This window comes from Elephas maximus, chromosome 2, assembly GCF_024166365.1.
Source record: "Elephas maximus indicus isolate mEleMax1 chromosome 2, mEleMax1 primary haplotype, whole genome shotgun sequence".
In the NCBI taxonomy this organism is placed as follows: domain Eukaryota; kingdom Metazoa; phylum Chordata; class Mammalia; order Proboscidea; family Elephantidae; genus Elephas; species Elephas maximus.
This window is the reverse complement of record NC_064820.1, coordinates 53266061-53290278: the sequence shown is the minus strand read 5'-3', so window position 1 is coordinate 53290278 and position 24218 is coordinate 53266061. Positions and strand designations below refer to the sequence as shown.

Sequence of the window (24218 nt, the reverse complement as noted above, 5' to 3'; positions counted from 1 at the left end):
CATCTCAACCAGATGATTAAGGGTACTGTCAACTGTTATGATATCCTTGATATGACGGTCTTCACCTCTGTTAACTTCCTCCCCCAAAACGCATAACCCCAGTCCAATCATGAGGGGGGAAAAAAAAAAATCAGACAAATTCCAGTTGAGGAACATCCTACAAAATGTCTGACCACAACTCCTCAAAACTGTCAAGGTAATCAAAATATGAGAAAACTGTCAAAGCCAAAAGAAGTCTAAAGAGGCCTGACTAATAAATGTAATATGGTATCTTGGATGGGATTCTGGAACCGAAAAAGGACATTAGATATAAACTCAGAAAATCTGAATAAATTATCTATTTTAGTTAATAATGTATCAATATTGGTTCATTAATTATAATAAACATACGATATTAATGTAAGTTGTTAAAAATTAGGGAAACTGGGTATGGAGTATATGGGAACTCTCTGTAGTAACTTTGCAATTTGTAGATCTAAAACTCTTAAAACAAAAAGTTATTAGAAATTAATTTTAATAACTAGTTAAAAATAAAATATAAAAGTCCCACTGATAATGACAACCAAAGTACTCAGGAATAAACTCAGTGAAAATTAATGACTGCTGCAAAAGACAAAGAAACAAAAACCAAAAAACAAAACAGAAAACTGTACAGATATATAAATCTTGACACTGTAAACAAATGATCCTTTATAGTAAGTATTGTAAACATGTCTACACTTCTCAAATTTACAAGTTTACCTCAGACACAATCAAATTCCCTACAGAGTTCTTTTTGAGGAGGAAGGGAATGAGGGAGGTGAAGGTTATTCAATTTTCTTCTCATCTGATATAATTTACCTTGGGAGGAGAGTGGAGGAGGGCTGCTCAAGATATGTAGAAATTACACTAACACTCTGACCATGTAGTGGTACCAATGAGAAGAGGATTACCAAAAACTAAAACCAAACCCACTGCCGTTGAGTCAATTCTGACTCATAGCGACCCTACAGGAGAGAGTAGAACTGCCCCACAGGGTTTCCAAGGAGCGCCTGGCAGATTTGAACTGCTGACCTTTTGGTCAGCAGCCGTAGCACTTAACCACTATGCCACCAGGGTTTCCGAGAAGAGGATTAGGAGAGAAAAACATTTCAAAGTAAGGTTAATTGTCTATCATTCTAAACTAAAGACAGCCCTGTTGTTGTGGTCAGAAACTGAACTTCGATTTCAGGAATTCTGGGAAAAAATATATTTATCATAAGAATCATACTAAACAATATCAACTCATTTTATTTAAACTACATTTTCCCTGTGAATAAAAAAAAAATCTTATCTTTAAATTCAAAGTGGATAAAAAGTTGCATTTCTCCAATTCTTATCACTCATAGGTAACTGTCATGTTGGCCCTAGACAAATGTTGTAGTTCAGAAAAGTGTTATTCATACATTTCTGAAACCTAAGAATAAATGCTTTTCTAAAGAACTGCTAACTAGGTCAGTCTAAACCTTGGATTAGTCATACATCTTCCCTACTTTCATTTTACCATAAATGCTGATACCTACAAAGACATATAAAACAGCCTTCAAGAAATTACTTTATTACCTTCTGTTTTTAAATTATTTGCTTGTAATAATCCAAGGCATAAACTTGAATAAAACATAATTTTTTCTTCTGTAAAAATATAAATTTTCCTTTTTGTAACATCTCTAGTCTTAGTCATGTATTTACACATTACTGCCCATTTTCAATTATATTTTTTCCCTCCATTTTTCCATAGAATATAATAAGTAGTAAATTCAAAACCACTGCATTACAGAAATAGCAGAAAAACAGCAAAAGGATAAAAATTTTTAATAATACCATCCCCATGTGAGAAGCTTCCAGTGATTTTTGCTACAAATAGTGTAGATGGAACCAAATAGTGAATTCAAAAGATAAGAAAGCAAACTGCTGACCACTACTAACATACCTCCAAATGAAGGAGCAGATGACCCAGGAAGTGTACCCCAGGGGGGCTGCCTCCAGGAGTAGCAGTGCAGGAACAAATGGACAGCCTAACATGACTTCTCACTCAGAAGCTGGTGTAGGAATGTGTTCCTCCACTCTTGTACAGCCAGAACACACAGGGGATGGTTACTACCAAGGTTGATTCTGGGTCTACTCACACCAAATCCAGTGAAAAAAAAAAAAAGAACTCTCCTGTACAGAGATTACCACTGTGACTGCTTAAGGTGTTGACCTACTTCTTGCCCCCCGCCCACCATCTTAGGTGAAGTCTGCCCAGAGGCAGACCCTAAGTGAGGATTATAACAGCAGAGCCGTTAGCAAAAAAACATGGAGGATGGGAGCACAGAGCTGGTAAAAAATGTCTGAGAGAATCTGTACATGGTACCAAGAGAGTCCACTGCTAATCTCTCACCAAATGTCGCATCTGGCACTAATGAATCTACAGTGAAGTAAATGAAGAATTCTTTCTTTCCCTTCTTAATTGAAAAAAAAAAAAAAAGGTTATTTCTGAAAGAAATAAATGTTAATTCCTGTTTGAATACAATACTGAGAAAAGATACATTCAATCTATAAAACTATAAATCTGGGACTACTAATGTTCACCACAAAAGTCAAAATGATATGCATACATAAAATGAAATCAACTGATGAGTAATGTAAAATCAGCAAAGATAGCTGTCAAATTTAAAATACAATTGGGACATTAAGTAAAAGACTAAATTAAAAGAAAAAAAATCCATTTCCTGGAGTCGATTCCGACTCAAAATGACCCTATAGGACACAGCAGAACTGCCCCATAGAATTTCCAAGGATTTGGGAGAGGCTGGTGGATTTGAACTGCCAACCTTTCGTTAGCAGCTGAGCTCTTAACCACTGTACCACCAGGCGTCAAAATAGAAGACTAAATCATGAAAAAAAATTAAGTTGAAGACATATCTGAAAAAACTTACAAAGAACTCAGAGAAGGATAAACAGCGAGAAAGGATGAGAGAAAGAATGAACATGGAAGACAGTGCAATTGGATACAATCTATACATACTGGGGGCAATCAGATAAAGAAGGAATAATGAATAACTGCATAAACATTTCTTGAAGTGTAATTAAGACCTAGATATATTCTGCAAAAGTAAATACAAACAAGTCAGTATCAAGGAGAAAAAGAAAACATAGTCCAACCAAACCCAGTGTCATCAAGTCGATTCTGACTCATAGCGACCCCATAGGAGAGCAGAACTGCCCCACAGAATTTCCAAGGAGCGCCTGGCAGATTCGAACTACCAGCGCTTTGGTTAGCAACCGTAGCACTTACCCACTACGCCACCAGGGTTTCCTAGTCCAACAAGTACACATAAAAACTCAAACAAACCAAAACAGCTTTCTTACAAATGAGACAAGCTGAAACTCTCAGACTTAATTCAACTAGAAGTTTCTAAAGCATTGTTGCCTTTGGGGGGGAAATTATTATGATCTCAAAAATTTATTCTGGGTCTCATTCACAAAACAAAAAGTCACTCTCATGTATGAAAAAACTGGGAGTACAGCTCTCATGTTTCCTTGATTTACAAATTACTTAAATATGTAAATCAACCAATAAATTGATTAAGAAAAAAAAAAGAATGGATGGATTTTAATACTGAAGAATAAAATCGTCTAAATACACAATTAAACATTTTTACATTTCATATTTTTAAATATGTTTCCTACATTCAAATGTAAAAAAAACTTCAGTGAGATAACAATGTGAAGGAAAAGCTCTAAAATTCAAGATTATATTTAAAAATAAGTAGCAATGACAAGATTACATAAAAGCATGCTACACTCTCATCTCACACCAATGGGGCTCAGATGAGTAGATTAACTGAACAAATTTTCGTAACTGAAAAAAAATTTTTTTTCATAATTAAAAAAAAAAAGTTCAGGCATGAGAATTTTAACCACCATCAGGGGAAAACTGAATGGTCAAATTCCTAAATCATTAAAGAAAAAAGTTAGCCATGTAGCACAATATGTGGGAGAACAGCAAAAATGCATAGGCCTATAGGCTAGAATATTCTGCAGATTATCATACCTCATTTATTTCTGGAATATTTTAGACTTGAGGAAAGTCTTATAATGTTAAGCGAAAATGCAAGATGCATAGCAATTTATACAATTCAATGTCAACTTTATTAAAAAAATGGGTGACAGAAAATAGACAAGAGAAATAACAGCAAACTACAATTTTCTCAGTATAAAAAGATTATGAGTAAGTTTTATTTTTCTTCTTTATTTCATTTGTAAATATTTGCAATAATCAGAAAACAAATATTTAACATCTGTTTTTCCTGGTCTAGCATTAAACAATATTAGTAAATGTTATTTATACCAAGAGTTAAGAATTTAATTAAATACAATGCATTATCTAAAATAGAAAACAGGTGAGGCTCACTATGGAAAGAGTCTCAGAAGGAAAGATTTCACTATATGTTTCATAAAATTGAAAGCACAGATGCTATTTTTATATGAAAACTAAGAGTAGGTGTATGTTACTTGAAATGTCTTGAGAAAAATCTGCAGAGATTGTACTAAAGTATGTTTAGCAGATTATAGATGGCCACAGTTTAGAGAGATGCTGTCTACTTCCCCACTTCTTGATTCTGGGCTAGCTCTGTTCATCAACAAAATGCAGTGGAAGATTCGCTGTGCCTTTTTCTGGGTAGCTTCTAGTTCTCGTCTCTTGGAACACTTACTTTTGGACCCCAGCCACCATGCTGCCAGAAGTCCTAAACCAGATGAAGAAGCCAAGTGTAGACAAGCACGCCAGCCAACAGTCCCAGCTGAGCTTCCTGATGACAAATGCATCAGATGGTAGCCATCTGAAGTCCAGCATCTTTAATATCCATCCTAGTGTCCCCAGCCACCAACTGACTACAACATCAAAAAAAAAAAAAAAACTGCCCTGCTAAGCCCAAAGAAGAATGAAAGATAATAATAAGCTGTCCTTTTTTTTAAGTCACTAGGTTTTGGGGCTATTTTTACTCAAGGGTAGACAACTAGAACAATATGAACGAGTACAGGTGTGTGTGCGTATCCTTGCAAGTCTTAGTAGACTGGGGGAAAATTTAACACAGTAAGTCTTGGCAAGATTTAGAAGAGTCCTTTGTTGAGAGCAGGTATCAGTTAAGTTACAGTAAAATCATCCCTTAAAGACTTGGAAAACAAAAACACTATTAGGATTTCCATTTACAAACACAGAAATATGTTGCATTTAAGTAGGCTAAATTCATCAGTAATCAAAGGTGGGATAAAGAAACCCTAAAATTAAATCTCAAAATCTATTTTCATAAGTTACATTGGTAATTAATCACCTTTATTAGGAAGTGAGCACATTTAAACACCAGAATTACCAAATATGCTTATTGTACAGTGCACAATTCATTTAATATTCAAAATAGTAAACAGTGGGAAAAAAAACAAATAAACCAACCTGGGCCATTTAAATACTGGGTAAGTGAGCAGTGTAGTCGGACAATTATAGGTTCTGTTCTAATTACTTCCCAAGCCAGAGCAATCTCCTCCTGCACAAATATATTTAAAAGATGAATTAGTCAACAACTTTTAGTAGTGTTCTTGAGTTTTTTCAAAATGAAAAAAAAAAATTTTTTTTAAAAACACATTGAAGAAAGAAATGCATAAATCATGACAGTGTACATATTATCTCAAAACCCAGTGTGTTGTGAAAACAAGGTCAAATTACTCCTTTTTATTATGTAAAAACATTAAAAGCGAGAATTTAAAATATAATGAAGTACTATAATAAGAAATTATAAATTTCAGAATGTATTAAAAGAACCATGGCAAAATAAAAATATAATCTTTGGGTCTTCAGTGGGTTATAGTATTTCTTCATAAATCACTTTAACAAAGTCAAAACATAAGAGAACATATAATTAAATTTCTTCCAAGAATAAGAATCAAGGTATTTTAAATGTACCAGTCATTACATAAAACGGATACTTACATCAAGAAAGCTAACATCAATATGCAGATCAATGTCTACATCATCAATGGCTCCATATTCCCTGAAAGCAAATATTAACATTCATTTTTCATTTTCCTTAAAAGATAGATTTTCTTAGATATTTTAAATTAAAAATTCAATCCCTAATTCTCATTTCTGATTTCCGAGATAGCTCAGAACTGACTGTGGAAATGAATTAACTAACTCAACCTAGCTGTACTGTCATCTTCTGTGACCTATTTATACCACACAGAAATCTTTCTATTTTATGTACACACATTTATTGTTGTTAGTTGCCTTGCAGCTGGTTATGACTCACGGCAACCTTAGGTATAACAGACGGAAATGCTGTCTGATCTTGTGCTATCTTCATAATCGTTGGTGTGTTTGAGTCCACTGTGTTTGCTACCGTGTCAAGCCATCTCATGGAGGGTTTCTCCCGTTTTTGCTGACACTCTACCAACCATATCCCTTTTATAGTGATTGGTCTTCTTTCCTGACGATGCAGCCAAAGTAAGGTAGTCGAAGTCTCACCATTTTCACTTGTAAAAAGTATTATGCTTGTATTTGTTATAAATTCAGGAGTTCACAGTTGTTCCCAGATGTCTGTGGCAAATTAAAAAATTTTGCTATGCGGCTACTCTGTTTTAATTGCACTCTGAGGATAAAGAGGCACTTCTAAAATCAAAAAAGGAATTTCAGACATGAGAAAGGGATGGAAGGATAACTTACTGCCACAATTATGTTCCCATGAAATTTCCTTCCAAGGTAGATAACATCAGTGGTTCTGAAACTTATCCAGGTACTATGCAACCCGGATATCGCTGTGTTTAGATAGGCAGTTCTAAAACTGACATATCCAAATCAAAAAGCTATAATATGTTCCACATCAAGGCTTTGCAAAGACCAACTTTTGTACAGCCCAGCATTTTTTTTTTTTTTAAGTTAACGAAAGAACATAAAAAAAAAAAAAATCAGGAAAATTAGTTTTATTAGTCTCCCTGTACATACATGGAGCCCTGGTGGTACAGTGATTAAGGGCTTGGCGGCTAACCAAAAGGTTGGCAGTTCAAATCCACCAGCTGCTCCTTGGAAACCCTATAGGGCAGTTCTGTCCCGTCCTATAGGGTCACTATGAGTCGAAACCAACTCCACGGCAAGGGGTTTGGCTTGGTTTTATATACACGTGGGAATTCCCGAAGACTTAATTGTGCTCATGAGGAACCTGTACACAGACCAAGAGGCAGCCATTTGAACAAAACAAGAAGATACTGTGTAATTTAAAATCAGGAAAGGTGTGCATCAGGGCTGTAGCCTTTCACCATACTTATTCAATCCGTATGCTGAGCAAATAATTTGAGAAGCTGGACTATATGGAGAAGAATGAAGCATTCGAATTAGAGGAAAACTCACTAACAACTGCAATATGCAGGTAACACAACCTTGCTTGCAGAAAGCGAAGAAGCCTTGAATCATTTACTGATGAAGATCAAAGACCATAGCCTTCAGTATGGATTACATCTCAACATAAACAAAATACCCAGTGCTGTCGAGTTGATTCCAACTCATAGCGACCATATCTCAAAACTGGACCAATAAGCAACATCATGATAAAGGGAGAAAATATTGAAATTGTCAAGGATTTCATTTGACTTGGATCCACAATCAAGGCCCATAGAAGCAGCAGTCAGGAAATCAAACAACATACTGCATTATGCAAATCCACTTCAAAAGACCTCCTGAAAACTGTTAAAAAGCAAAGATGTCACTTTGAGGACTAAGGTGCGCCTGACCCAACCCATGGTCTTTTCAATCACCTCATATGCATGTGAAAGCTGGATAATGAATAGGAAGACCAAAGAAGAATTAATGACTTTGAATTATGGTGCTGGCAAGCAATAGTGAATACACTATGGACAACCAGAGAACGAGCAAATCTGTCTTAGAAGTACAGCCAGAATGTTCCTCAGAAGTGAGGATGTCAAGACTTTGTCTCATGTACCTTGGACATTTGATCAGGAGGGACCAGTTTCCGGAGAAGGACATCATCCTTGGTAAAGCAGAGGGTTAGCGAAAGAGAGGGAGACTCTCAATGAGATGTGGTGAAAGAGAGGCTGCAACGATGGCCTCAAGCATAGCAACAACTTTGAGGGTGGTGCAGGACAGGGCAGTGGTTCATTCTGTTGTACATACAGTTGCTATGAGTCAGAACTGACTCAATGACACCTAACAATGACAGCATACATACACACCCATTTTTAATGTTTTTGTAAAATACTAAAGCTATAAAATCTATATATATAGTCTGAGATAAAGCTATAAAAATAACTGAAATGATAAAAGACAATAGCCAATATTTACTGAGCACTTATTGAAAATCATATGGTAGGAGCACAGCCTACTCTGAAACACATGTGGTGGCCATGAGTTGGAATCGACTGGATGGCAACTGGTTGATGGTTTGTTGGTATGTACTAGAAATTGTTCTAAGTATTTCATGTACAAGCATTCATTTAATAAAAATAATATAAGTACTGCTACTATCTCCATTTCATATATGCAGAAACTGAAGCCCAGAAAAATAAAGTAACTTATCCATCATCGCACTGTAACAATGCCAGGATTTGCATACATACATCCTATTTGGCTAGAAAATGCTTAATTGCTTCACTAGTCAATGAAACATGACTATATTGGAAACCAGGTTAAATGTTAACAGATGAGCTGGTAATAGGGAATCCAGGATTGGAAAGGGAGAGTGTTGACTTGTTGCGGTTGTTAACCAATGTCATAGAACAATGTGTGTGCTAGCTGTTTGATGAGAAACTAGGTTGTTCTGTAAACCTGAATCTAAAGTACAATAAAAAAAAAAATGCTAATGGGTGAGCTCATTAAAGCCTCATCATAACCCTATGAGGTAGATACTATTATTATCCTCATTTTACAGATAAAGAAGTACAATAGGTTGCCAAAGGCTAAATAAGTCATTGGGAAGTCAAGCATTGAATGCAGATTTAATTTCAAAACTGCATAAAAGACAGTATTTGGCACACGTTGTTGTTAAGTGCCATTGAGTTGATTCTGATTCATAGTGACCCTATGTACAACAGAACGAAACACAGCTGGGTCCTGCATCATCCTCACAATCCTTGTTATGCTTGAGTCCACTGTTGCAGCCACTGTGTCAATCCATCTCGCTGAGGGTCTCCCTCTTTTTTGTTGATCCTCTACTTTATCAAGCATGATGTCCTTCTTCAGGGACTGGTCCCTCTTGATACTGTGTCCAAAGTGCATGAGACGCAGGTTTACCATCCTCAATTTTAAGGTGCATTCTGGCTGTACTTCTTCTAAGGCAGATTTGTTTGTTCTTCAGGCGGTCCATGGTATTATTCAATATCCTTCACCAACTCCGTAACTCAAAGGCATCAATTCTTCTTCAGTCTTTCTTATTCATTGTCCAGCTTCATATGCATATGAGACAACTGAAAATACCATGGCTTGGGCCAGGTGCACCTTAGTTCTCAAAGTGACATCTTTGCTTTTGAACACTTAAACAGGTCTTTAGCAGCAGATCTGACAATGCAATATGTTCCTTGATTTCTTGGCTGATGTTTCCCCAGAGTGGGGGGGGAGTTGAATGTGGATCTAAGTAAAATGAAATCCTTGACGACTTCAATATTTTCTCTGTTTATCATGGCACATGGTAAGTGCTTAATAAGTATTTCTCTGTATTATATATGTGATACTAATAATAGTAAAAAAGTGTGGCACTTTAATAGGGTTCAGAGAACAAATCTTAATGACTGAATGGTTTTGTATAAATTGACGCATGAGCTAATCCCCATCTTTTGCTTTCCGATCACTATGACAAAGAAGGCAGCATCCTAGACTGTAACTTAACCTCTGTGTTTTCTCCCATCTCCCCTCAAACATGTATCAAAACACTGAGCACATTTTCATTATTTATGAAATTGTACTTTTTATTCTTCTGTGGTAGAATTTTAAAGGTTACAGAGAAGGAAGAAAAATTACTCACATAGGAACCCACTGTTTAAAAAAATCACAGATGTCAAAACATCTGTGTTATTCAGAAAGGAAAAAATGACACACAAATTTAGATATGGTATTATACATAGAGTATGGCAAAAATAAGAACCAAGCAAATGAATCATTTCTTCTATTCCTTTAACTTCAGGGTTCAGAAAACTTTTTTTCTCTAAAGGACAAGATAGTAATATTTCAGGTTTTTCAGGCCACATACAATCTCTGTTGCATATTCTTCTTTTTTTGTTGTTGTTTTTCACAACCCTTTACAAAGACAAAAGCCATTCTTAGCTCCTGTGCTCTTTAAAAATAGGTCCCACAGCCTGTTGACCCTGAATGAGTGTGTAATTCATAAATACAAAAGGTCAAATATTTATTGTTAGGCATGTTAAAAGAGAAGGGTACTAAATTCAATGAACAGGACAGATTACTAACGATGTTCAAGAGAAGTTTTATGAGGACAAAAAGGCAGAAGCTGAACTTCACAGAAAACAATGACTAAGACTAAAAGAGGCACTAGAATTCGAGTTTGGTGTTGATGAGGAGAAACGATAATATACTGAGACAAGCAGTTAATGAGGATTTTTTCTTCCAAATATATTTTTAAAAAACCTTGTTAGCCCTTCTCTAATTATCAAGGTAAAATATGCTGACTTAATGCATACATATACCTTGACTACAATCACTCCACTTATAGAAATTAATCCTAAGAAAATAACAAAGTTCCACCCAGAAGGATGGATGTGAAAGCAATAAGTGGAAGCAATGTTAAATAATGAGATATTTAAATAACTTATAGCACATTGATATGATGAAAAAATGATCAACATCAACTAAAGATGTTGGTAAAAAAAAAATTTAATAACCTAAGGAAAAACTTTCAAATATACTATTTAGTGAATAAGCAGATTACAAAAAAGCATCGAAACTAAAATGCCTTATTTTATTAAAAAAATAGAAAACCAATAAAGGTACTGAATTATTACCTATTGACTATGGGTAAACCTTACATAAAAAATAATTTATGTAATTTCTAATAATATATATCTACTTTTTCTGATTACAAAAATAATATAGGATCATTATGTGAAATGTGGGCAATAGAAAAACACACAAAAAATAATGTCACTGCTAATACCACCACCTGGAGATAATTCTTTGTAACATTTTACTTATGTCTCATTCTTGTTTGTTTCATATATATGTATGATTGTATGGTATATAAAGGTTTGGGTCCTGCTTTTCACTCATTATGAGTGTTTTTCCGTATTGTAGAATATTCTTCAAAACCGTAACTGTGAATGGCTGTATTTGTTTAAATGCACTTGTGTAATAAACATTAGGTTGCTTTCATAAACATTAATGTTCACTGCAGCACTATTCACAATAGCCAAAAGGTGGAAACAACTTAAATATCCATTGGATGAATGGATAAACAAAATGTAGTATATACATACAATGGTACAATAAAATATAACTCAGCCATAAAGACAAATTAAGCCCTGATACTTGCTAAAACATGGATGAACCTTGAAAATATTATGCTGAATGAAGTAAGTCAATCACAAAAGGACAAATATTGTATGATCTCACTTGCATGAAATATCTAGAATAGGCAAATATATAGAGACCAAAGTTTATCAGTGGTTACCAGGGATGAGAGGGAGGGAAGAAATGGGTGTCACTGTTTAGGAAGCACTGGGTTTCGGCTTATTGTGATGGAAAATCTAGCAACGGAGATTGGTGATGGTTACACAACGAAATTAGTGTAACTGCTGTCACTAAATTGTACATGTGGAAAACACTGAGCTGGCAAATGTTGTGTTACATATATTTCTACAACAATTAAAAAAAAAAACTAGGCTACTTTTTTTTTTAACATTGTACATATTGATAAATAATCCTCTGGATAAAAATCTGTGTACATCTGTCTTCTAATCGATTAATTTCTATTCTGAGTCAAATAGTATGATTATGTTTAGGATTTTTATATATATATTGTCTTGGAGGAAACCCTGGTTGCGTAGTGGTTAAGTGCTACAGTTGCTAACCAAAGGGTCGGTAGTTTGAATCCGCCAGGCGCTCCTTGGAAACCCTATGGGGCAGTTCTACTCTGTCCTATAGGGTTGCTATAAGTCGGAATCAACTCGATGGCACTGGGTTTGGTTTTGGTTTTATTCGAAGTGCATCCAGAACTCTTCTTAGAAGAAGGATGGTGAGACTTCGTCTCACATATGAAGTATTTCAGACATGTTACAAGCAGGGATCAGTCCCTGGAGAAGGACATCATGCTTGGTAAAGTAGAGGGTCATTGAAAAAGAGGAAGACACTCAACGAGATGGATTGACACAGTGGCCACATCAATGGGCTCAAGCATAACAATGACTGTGAGGATGGCGCGGGACTGCACAATGTTTTGTTCTGTTGTACACAGGGTCACTATGAGTTGGAACCAACGCGACAGCACTTAACAACAACATTGTTTAATCACTGTTTTAATAAATTATATCAATTTATAATCACACCAGTCAGATTATGACAGGGACCATTTCCCAAGTCCTCATTATCACCAGGCATTTTTTCTCCCATCTTTGCCAATTTATTAGGGGAGAATAACTTTTGTTTTGTAATGTTTACATTGGCAAGACTTTGGTATGTTTAGAGGCAGAGAGAAAGAAATCAAAGATAACAAAAATTTCCAGTGAGAACCTTTACCCACTGCTGCTTTCTCCATAAATAGTTCAACAGAATTTACCATACAGTTTTAAAACTTCTGCACTGGTTTCATATATATATTTTTTCCTGTTAAATTAGTATCTTCCTTCCACATCTAAAATTCACAATTTCTTTTTTTTAAAAAAAAAGAGAAAATAAAGGGTTACCAGTGATCTCCTTGGGCGCCACAGAGCATAAATACAGAATTTTAAGGAGGTAGAGGTCTTAAAAGCTTGCAATTAACTACATTCTGCAGGTGCAGCTCTGTAAATAGTTACACTTTTGTTTTGTTTTTATGCCACACTTCAAAGAATTCACAAACAACACTGGGTATATGCAAACCCATTTCCGTTGTGATGCCTTTTTTATTTAATGCCAGTAATTTCATGTTTCCCGCTGAGAGATTACAAAGTGTGATTACAGTTTGCCCAGTACAGCGACACAATCATCAGGACTGCTTCTATATCTGAATAACTTTCAGTGGCCCAGGATCTCATGAATAGCAAATGCAAAATCAAGTTGAATGCCTAAAACATGAATGCAACTTGAATTATAAAACTAGATATCGGATTGTGCCCTCAATGCTGTAGTGAGTTTATAATAACTCAAAATAATTTCTTGTACTGCCTATGTTTATTCACTGTGAAAAGAAGAAAACAAACTAAACTTGAATACTTTTTTAAGATGAAGGAAACAGCACCCAAGTAAGTGATCTGATGCAGTTGTTCCCTCTGGAGCAGAGGGTTTTCGAAGAACTGCTCCAGAAATGTTCCCGCCTGATCTCCAGTGATACTTCCAATCTCAGTTGCAGCAATCTTTAAAGCAACATATCTACAACTGGCAATTTACATGGGACCCAGTCTACTCAAGAATATATGTAGGAAAATACCATGCTAAGTGAAAAAAGTCAGTAATAAAAGGATAAATACAGATTCCACTGATACGAAATATCTAGAATAGACAACTGTAGAGAGAACTAAATTTATTAGTGGTTACCAGGGGAGGAGCAGCCCTGGTGGTGCAGTGGTTAAGAGCTTGGCTGCTAAACTACAGATCAGCAGTTTGAACACAGCAGCTGCTCTGCAGGAGAAAAGATGTGGCAGTCTGCTTCCGTAAAGACTTACAGCCTTGGAAACCCTGTGGAGCAATTCTACTCTGTCACTATGAGTCAGAACTGACTTGATGGCAATGGATTTTTTGGTTTTATAATGGGAAAGAGGGGGAAAGGAGGACTCATTGCTTAAGGGACAATGAGCTTTTGGTAAGGGTGATGGAAAATTTGGGAGTGGACAGTGGTGCTGATTGCACAACCCAATAAACACAATTAATGCCACTAAATTGTATGTATGAAGAATATTTTGTTATATATACATCTTCTCACTTATCGACTATCTTATTCTCCGACCCTAGCATTTACAACAATAGTAAAAAAATCTACTATCTAACTATTTTGCACATTAATGACATCTGGCAGTAATGAACGCCAAGATGCTAGGCAAGTGTACTGCTGGCTGTGTTGGTTAAGATTATATGCCAACTTGGCTGGGCCATGATTCTCAGTGGTTTTGCAGTTATGTAATGATATAATTTGGCAGTTGTGTAATGATGCAGTCATTCTCCATTTTGTTATCTGATGTGGTCGTCCTCCATTTTCGCATACACATTAACAACCTGGTCTTTGGAACCTAACCATGCCAATAAGTGAAGACAGGTTATATATTTACCACAATTTTAAAAAAAGGCATAGATATGAAATATTTTTTTCAATGAACTTGTATTTTTGAGGGCACTCTGTGTAAGAATTCTTGCCAATTTGTTCTCCTTTTTTTTATTAAACTATTCCAGACAAAATTCTTATTAATAAGACACAGATATAGAATAATATATTAAATGTTAGATCATCAATGTTGGTTCTCCTTTCTCTGTATAACTGGGCTATTTAATATGCTGTTGTGATGTTTTATAATATAATCTGATAAAAAATAGCAGCAATTGTTATAATAATAAAATGTTTCAGATATCTAGCCTTTCCTTATCGACTTTCAAGGAAATTATATGTACACGCCCACATGAAACCCTACCACAAAAAAACTAGTTCTTGGGTAATAAGCCTCTATTACTATTTAGTTATTTCTGCTTTTAACAAGTATTATTTTAAGAAGAAATATATTTGTGATGAAACATATACTATTTCATGGCTGAAGCTCAATAGCTTCAATGTCTATCTCTGCATGCCTACTCAATGTGTGTTTATTGCCTAGTGTGGGAGAAATGTTTGTGAACGGGCCAAGAAACGTGCACATTCAGTAGTCAGGAAGAAATCTTGGCAGATTAAAGCATTTGCAAGACTGTATCCAAGGTAGCTACAAATTTCTCTAAAGGACAACAGGACTGAGAAAAATTTAAAAATTAGATCCAGTTAATGACGGAAGCTCATATAAGACAGTGCGTAAGAGGTACAGTATTAACAGTTGTTACCAGGCTGCCCTCGGTTTAATAATCCTTGCTTGAACCAAGTACAGGTCTTGAGAGCAGAGATGGCTGTCCAGGATTTCAGCTTCTAAAGCTTACATCTACATTATGCTCCAGGTTTTTGGGAAAACACTCTCCTCTTTGTTTCCTCTGTGTGTCTCTTGTCATTACTTTCCCCTGATATTCAGGGTCAGAATGTTTTCTCTCCTAGGTTCTAGAGGCAATGGGCAGAGAATTAATATGCTGAAAAGGATATTACGACACTCAGTCCAAGATCTTCTTTTGATGAATGATATCCTTCAATGTAGACTAAGTTATGCTGTGGTAATAAACATCCTCAAAATCTCAGTGGCTTAACACAAAAGAAGGACTCATATCCAACTTATGCTATGTGGTTGACATGGAATGGTAAGGAGGTACATCTTAATACAGTCACTAAAGGACCAAGCCAGGGTAACAGAGGCTGGGGAACATGGGAACTCACACACAGTGGACTTCCGCTCACACTTCACTGACCAAGTAAGTTGTGTGTCCACGCCTAACATTAAAATACAATCCTACCACATATGTAGAAGAGGAGAACCAGAAGATCCATAAGCAGTCCCAATGGCCACTAAGAATGGAAATCCAGAGAAATTAAATTGGTCCATCCTGATTTGTGTTAGTTTTTTCTTCCTTTTATATTATTTTAGGACATAAGCGGTAGGCATGAGTATGGATCCAGTTAATGAAGTATAGTCTCAAACCACCAGAAATTCCTTAACACTCCCTTGTCCTCCAAAATATCAACTCTGAACAGCCCTATTAAAATTGTTCACCCAGCAGAAGTGATTGAATGGCAGAACAGTCCCAATCTTGCGATCTCCCAGTCTGCAGGAAGCATTAGTCATAACAAAAAGGTTGAACTGTTAATCAGATTGTTTCCATTTTAAAAATGAAAGATGGTATGATCAGAAAGGAAAAAATGTTTTATCTGGGAGAGAAGTTTTAAATTTCCCAAGAAAATTCTTAGAATTATTTCTTTCCCAACAAAATGAGAATTTTATGACCCATAATTTTCATCTTTCTAAAAATATTAATCTCAAATTGTTAACAAATGGCACTGATCGATATTTCTTTATAAATTCATGACTATAGGAGTACTTTTACAAAGAAAAACATAAAACCTTCATGATTCAAGATGAGACATAGTCAGACTGATCATAGCATTAATTACGTTTCCCCAGAGACCTAATATACCTCCTATAGAAGAGCTTACAAATCCAAATGGTTCAACACATCCAGTATTCTGCTTCTGCATGATATGGTCAGGTACAGTTGTCATTATCTACTCAAACTTTTCAGTATTAAAATCTATCACCAGTCACATTTTCTATACCCTCTTTCAATCTATGTAAGGTCTGTTTTGCCTCGGTCTAGGCAATTTCAGTTATTTCCAACTCTTATAGAGAACTTAGATGTGGTTAGCTGCCTTTCTCATTAGATGCCATCTTAAAAAAATGACATCAAATAGCCTATTGTGCATATTGAGGTACTTTTGCTCTTCAGACTCCATTAAGTTCTTATAAGCCTCAATTAAGTAAAAGAACATCTAATTAGAACAGTCTGTTTTCAATAGACTTAGAACTTGGCAGTGAGGATGATTCTAAGACCTTATGCCTAACTACCCTTTTTTCCCATGTGTCCCTGCCTTAGTATTTGAGGCTAGACAGTAAATTCTTTCTTATTTATTTTAAGTGAATCAAACTAGTCCTGCTGTGATTGACCTTTATACCATGAGGCCTCTGGGAGGTTATTTATTCTGGAAACATCTTCTGCAGCTAGAGAAAATCTGAAGCAGGCAAGAACGTGGCTTGCATTCGTTAAGATTTAAATTAGATCAAAACTGTTATAAGCAAGGAAAAATCAAAACCATTTGTGACTTTTGATATTTCATTTTTCTAACAATTTCAAATAATTCTCTAATTTCAACAGCTAATCAGAGGTGCTTAATAAATGCTGGAAAAAAAAAGAAGAAAAACTCCCACATGACAGTAAGATTGGAGCCTACAGAGCATGGAAAAGAATGTGTAAGAAAAAAAAATTTAACCATAAAAACAACCAATACGTGCTAAATAATCCTCTATACAAAATACGCATTTCAGATGAATATGTAAGTCTAATTCCATGCTGTATTATACTTATTAACTATTCCCCACAGACTTTTTTTTGTTTGTTTGTGGGAAGTCAAAATATGGTACTTAAAACCAAAATATTATACTTCCAAGTAAAGCTAAATTAAAATCTTAAAGGGCAATTCTTTTGGACAATTTATTGATAATCTCTATGACCTTCTTTATTTACTTGTTCTGTAACATCTCCTGCATTTCCATATTCCCTATCCTGGAGCTGTAGCAGAGATCAGCTGGCAGGTGATCACAGCTGATTTGCTGGGTTTGTGAAGATCTGCTTTTCCAAGTACAATCTCATCACACTTACTCAACTGTAGCCTGACATCCCTGCAAGGGTGGCAGAGGGAGGTTTGGTATACACACAACCCCAGCTTACTTATGCTGTAGGTGGTAGTGAGCTTCTGTTTCTGCAATTAAAATGAATCATTTTGGCAATTATAAATTATAGCTGTGGTGTACTTCTGAATTAAAAGTATTTGTTTGCCCTCTCAAAATCTGGATATGTCCATTGAAGACAGTGTAATGAGATAACGTCAACATCTTTCATGGATGTTGCCACTGAAAACCATCAAGAACCCACAGCCTGTATTCCATGTATGCCACAGGCTATGCTAAGCACTGGAATACAAGAACGACTAAAAACAAAAATTCAACAAGCAACAAAAACCTCTACTGCACCAGTCACAGAATTTATAATCTAGAAGAGGAATTCTAAGAAGGCCCAGAGAAAATCTGACCTTTGGAATGGGTCCTGAATGGAGGAAGCATTCCTTGACAAGTCAAGAAGGAATATGGTATATCTGAGAACAGGGTTAATTCCAGTTTGGGTAGATAAGAGACTGGCAAGGGAGACTGAGGTCAGACTCTGAGAGGAGTCTGGAATTCCATGCTCACTTGGAGACTACCCTGTAGGCAAGGAACCATTCAAAGAATTTAAACAGAAATCTGAAATAATCAGGTCTGACTTTTAGAAGCTAGTACAAGGACAGTAAATATGTTTTTCTTACATTAAGGAGAGAAAAGTAAATAAGAATGGTGCAATCTTTGGATGATTAAAAGTGATTTTAAAATGTCCTGGAAGTTTATCATCAAATAAAATAGTATGTAAACATTATTCGAATAAAACACTGTGCAAAACTATGTTTTCTTTTTCCTTTTTAAGGTTCAGATCACATATCACCATGTGGTTTGGATACCAGTGGTTATACGTTATTTGCTTTTATTGTTCAACATGGGCTTAGCTGGCTAAATCTATTACTAGAAAAAATTATGACACTATTTAAGACTGATACTTCATTAAACTGACTCTCCAAAATAACCAATGTCTTTAATGCAATCAATATAATCTTAAATCACGTGTACCGAAAAAACATATACATACTGCCATAATTATGCTATTTTCTACAAACAGACACACAACAGAATTTCTCAAGCACTTTCAGATATAATGAAGGCCAAGAAAAATTATTCCAACAGAAAATCCCAATGACTTACCAAATAATATTTTTATTCACTGAAGGTATTTATTTACCTGAGAGAAACTGCGTGTGGTCCATATATCTCTCTCACTGCCGACAAATCAGCTTCCAGCTGGGGGTGCTTGCGCAGCTCTCCGTCATAGTTCACCTGATGAAAAGGGATGATTTAGAAATGACTTCAAAAGAATCAAACACAAACATGCTCTTGGACAAATCACCCTGTGGGCTCTGCTATAGGTATTTTCTCTGTCGGATTCATAAAAAAAGGAAAAAGATAATTCAGCAGTGTAGTGACTAGCTTTCACATTCACATAGATCTAGGAAAATACATTATGTTTAAAAAGTAAAACTAAAATATTCTAATACAAGGAAAATTAAGATGTCAAAAAGAAATAAAACAAGTACACAGCAGAAAACCTGGAAAACCTCTAAACTGAACATCCAGACTAAAGGAAAACATTTACTTTTCCTCTCTAAGAATAAACTGTGTAAACAAATGAGACATGCAGTTATATATTTCCCTCAGAAAGCAAAACTGGAAGGATCCTTTTGCATAAATGTTAGTGTTACATAGTTGAAAGAATCATTTGATTACGAAAAACACCTCATTGCTAAAGAGGCATGCGTTGAGAAAAAATCTAGGTTTATTTACCTCCATTATCTCTAAACCAAACCAAACCCACTGCTGCCACGTTGATTCCTACTCATAGCTTTTACGGAACCCGATTGCCACGCTTTCTTCCGTAGAGAAGCTGGTGGGTTAGAACAGCTGACCTTTTGGTTAGCAGCCCAGTGTTTAACCACTGCACCACCAGGGCTTCTTCCATTATCTCTGCTGCCTCAAATATCCTTGACTGACAAATTACTAATCCTTGATTCTCAAGGAATAAATTCATTTGTATTATTTTACATAACAACAACTTTGGCTTTAATATCTCTCCTTAACTGATTACCCTCCCATTATACTATTCAAATTATAAAACATATTTGATCAAGGGTTTACAGAAACAGAACAAGGCATATTACAGAGCCATATGCTAAAATAAATTGCTCAATTTTAAATTTTAACATTATCTTGAAAATTCTGATGGGTGCTTATATATATATACACATGCACACACACACACACATTATTAGATATACTATTTTTGTGTATTTATGATGTTTCATCATAATTTTTCAGCAAATATTTTATATTAACATAGGGGAACAATATAATATAAAGGGGAACAATAATAAAGCATTAACAAGGAACGGTCAATAATTAGAAACTCAATTTTTCATAATTACCTTCTATGTTTTTGTTCAGTGTCATCATTTCAAAACATTAACTACGTACAATATGCTTAAGAAATATAAAAGTTAAAAGCACAATAATACAAAATTTAAAAGCATAAAAAATTTTGCTGCCTGCAAAATCTCTGTAATGAATCAAGTCAACTTCAATGTAATGAATGATTACAGCTAACAAAAGAATTCAAAGGTAACCTTAATTTCCGAAAATTAAGTAGAAAATGAGAAACAGATTAATTATATGTATTTCCTATTTAGTAACAGAACCATGACCAACACACAGGTCTCCAAATTCTCAAGCACGGGTTTTCACTAGGACTTATATAGCTATTGCTAAACTTGACAGTGTATATTTAGAAGGGTAGCTTTGCTTACCTGTCCTCCATAATAAAATTCTTCAGAGTCATTATCACCTTCAGAATCTTCTTCCACTGTACTATTCTGTCTTGACTCCTTAAAATGATGGAGTAAAAAGACAATTTTAATGGCCAAACTAGCTTGCCTCCTTTCTAAAGAAAGCAACAAATGGTTGTAATATGTATCTCTTGTGCAGATTATGTGGATTTTATATAAAAAATATTCTTGGTACAATACAATCCAAAAAAGGTCATAAGAGGTAAAAAGTTTTGTGGGCACATTCAGCTCTGCATTCATCTTTTTTAAAAGTTCTATTTCACTGACCTTTGAGTGAGTTGTGCAATTTAATATCTGATGTATATTAAAAACCTAAGTATAAGCAATTACACCTTTGTTTTTATCCTCATAAAACATTTAACCAGCTCATACTGATTGAATTGCCATCAAAACGTTCCTCAGCATTATTTATCCCAGACTGTTCTCACTTACAAGGCAACTCTACACAATGAAATGAAAGAGAAGGAACTTTGAATCCAATAATATGTGAATTGTAAAAAGAAATATGGATCACATTACGAAGAGAACAGTTTCAGTTTACAGAAATTATTTGCTTTGTATTTCAGATTTCAAAACAATATTTCTCTAAATATGATTTAAATTTGGGTTTCCAATTAACTGAGCCACATCAGTTGTGTGTCTAAAGTGAAAACAATGAAAATTCATCTGAAATAAAAAGATATTAATTAAGCTAATGGTGGTATTCCTATCCCTTGTCGTATAAATGTAGTCGGGAGAAAAGTAGCTTCCTTTGTACATAAGGATCCGCTCATCCAATGCTTTGTAGTAATCCCTAAATCTCTAGGTTGAATTGCAAATTCTTAGGAAAACAAAAAACCTAGAAAAAGGCGCTTGGGTTTATAGAATGCTACCAGTTTTTGGTTTTAGCAACAGTTTTGCCAAATCAGTGATTCTCAATGCAGATAAAAAAGGGAAGAATGGATACAGTAGAAATGGGGAGAGAACGCTGTATCAATACATAGCTGTGAAAGCAAAGAAATGTTGGTCGAACTGGACTCATTTTGTGTACAGTCCTAGTATTGCAGTTTCAAGTAAACTTTTTAAAAGTTGAGGGGGCGGGTATGGTGTGACATTTTTCCTTTTTAATACTGCCCTATAACATTAAGGCTGCACTGCAACTATGTGCTACTTTGACTAAAAGATCACGTTTTACAAATGAAATATTAAGGACCCAATCAAAATTATGTATGATAATGTATAGTTCTATAAGTTACATTAATTGTTCCCCAGTCAACTACATTATTTGATGAAAGAAGAGAGTAAATTGTTGTGCAACCATTTGATTTACATTTAAACCAGACATTCTTTTCTATGATTTTAAAGACAATGCCTTTCTCAGAGTTAACTTTAGGCCATTCCCCTTACCACACAAAAAAAACTCCTAAACCAGAAGCTTGAGCTTCATTTCATTTACCATACACAATTTACGTCTAAATAACTATGGTGATATTAACTACACATACATAGTCAATTTAAAATATATCTTTGTCGTTTTAAAGAAATATAAAATATAATCGACATACCTCCCCATTTTCCTTCTGTAGTTTTGATTTTATGGATAAGCAACAGTTAATGTCATTTGTTCTTTTTAATTCTGAAAGAAAGTTATAATTAAAAAATCATTTTAGTGTTCAGTGGCTGTTTACCAAATATTAATGGCTTTCAGTATAAAAACACTCTTAGGTGATACCCCTTTTGCAAGAGGAATTAACGAATATTTTGAAATTATATCACGGTGGAGAGTTACAAAATTCACAAGCTAGTCTGACTTTTCCTTGTCCATAAAAATATGGTCAAACTGAAGAATCCTTTAGCTCTCATCACATATTTTATGGTATCTACTTTGCCCGAAACGTGCTTTTAAAATATTCAGTTTGTCTAGCAGTATCACTGTGCAAGGAGGTATTTTCACAACAGCATATGTCAACATAATGCATTTAAACAGTATATTTAGACATTCAAAGACACTTGAAAAATATAAACTAATGTCCTTTAAATAGAAAATGTGTATAGTAAACCAGATTTACAGATGCTGAAGATGAATGCTACCTATAATTTAAAAAAAAAAAAAAAAATTAACCTAGAAGAGAAAGTATTTGTATTCCTAGTACCTGTTGCTATTCGATGAAAAATTACTGGAATTGGCTCTGTAGTAACTAATACATCTTCATCGTTTTCTGAGCTTGACACATATGTATTGTCTGCAAAGACAGATGGATTATTAAAGACACTGTAACTTGAAAAATACATCATTTACTTAAAAAAAAGTTCAGGTTGTGTCCAAATCACTTTAGTTCCAACACTAATCAAGCACACATTACTGTTTTGATAAAACTCTGGAAAAAATGTATGAAGTTGATTGTACATGTATGTATGACTTAATTTTAAATGACCTACTTAAAAATGTTTGCATCTCCCAGAGAAACAGAGACAGTACAGACTTCCCAATACATCTCTAATATCCCATGTGGTATGGAAACGGTTGGCCCAAATCACCGACCAAGGTCCTTCCCAACATCAATATCAACTATGAGAAGCAGGTTTAGTAGTAGAGAGAGAAGGCAAAGTGGAGGACTTGGAACAATCAAGAAAATTTAAGATCAGGTCATTAAAGAATATCAGTTGATGATGATGTTGTAAATCATATCTCCCATATTGCTGTAATAGATACTTTGAAACTGATGTAAAGTCTCAGAAGTATCCTTCTCCCATGATTTAATTTTATCTAAATACATTAGACAAGTTGAATGTATAGAACATTAAGCTTCATTATTCACTATATTTCCCCTGGAAAAAAAAATAGTATTTTTACAAAGTTAACATTTTTCCCTGATAAATACTGATTCCCAAGTATAGGCTAATGAGTCTGAAATTAATATAACACAGTTTTTTCTATTCTGCTTTGCTCACTGATGACTGCAGGGCATCTGTGATAGAGCTCCTTCACAAACACCTTGCCAATTCTTCAATATCAGTCTGATAATGCACTTGTTGTTGGCATACTAAATAGTCTAAAATATCCCCAAGAAATAATGGCAGCCTGTATCAATTCCTGCTAAGGGAAATTTAGCATTGCAATGAATGACTGAATACACGATAAAAGATCTTTTTGAGCCCAGTTTTCACAATATTATGTCAGCAAAGTGAGAACATGACTCTTAACTGATAGAAATCTAAATCATTACCTTATTTCCAAAGAAACATCTGTACTGTTTTTAGACCTTGAGTAATGAGTAAATGAAACTGATCTCTAGTCACAGCCTAGCCTCAAAAGACTCTCAATATGATTTAAGGCTTTAATAGGATTCAGAATGGGGAGAGGGGGTGGATGTGGACTAATTTTGCAACAAAACACAAATTTGTCATACTACACTCACCTGTTCTAACCACAAACTTTGCTTTATGTAGTTTTTCAAATACCAGCAAGAAAGGTGTAAGATTTTTATGTTTATCAAGTGGGACCACAGATTAAGAAACTGATTTATTATAAATTTATTTTTAAGTATCTCATCTTACAGGCTAAGGCTTGGACTTCTTATCTACAGCCTCTTCTGTCAGTTACCTCATATTTAAACCCCTCTATTAAATCCAGTTTCTTTATTTCCTAAACCCTCACTCATAACT

General features: G+C 34.9%; 1 protein-coding gene across 3 annotated transcripts in view; it reads right to left on the bottom strand.

Annotated features, from left to right (window-relative positions):
• PARP8 (poly(ADP-ribose) polymerase family member 8) overlaps window positions 1-24218 on the bottom strand; it is a 189722-nt gene that overhangs the window by 57304 nt on the left and 108200 nt on the right. For all 3 annotated transcript variants that reach the window (XM_049863559.1, XM_049863568.1, XM_049863552.1), the window contains 6 exons: window positions 22706-22795; window positions 22118-22188; window positions 20535-20612; window positions 18920-19014; window positions 5987-6047; window positions 5453-5543 (listed from right to left, as the gene is read on the bottom strand). In XM_049863559.1, coding sequence (XP_049719516.1) covers window positions 5453-5543; window positions 5987-6047; window positions 18920-19014; window positions 20535-20612; window positions 22118-22188; window positions 22706-22795 — 486 coding nt within the window. The remainder of the gene's footprint in view (window positions 1-5452; window positions 5544-5986; window positions 6048-18919; window positions 19015-20534; window positions 20613-22117; window positions 22189-22705; window positions 22796-24218) is intronic.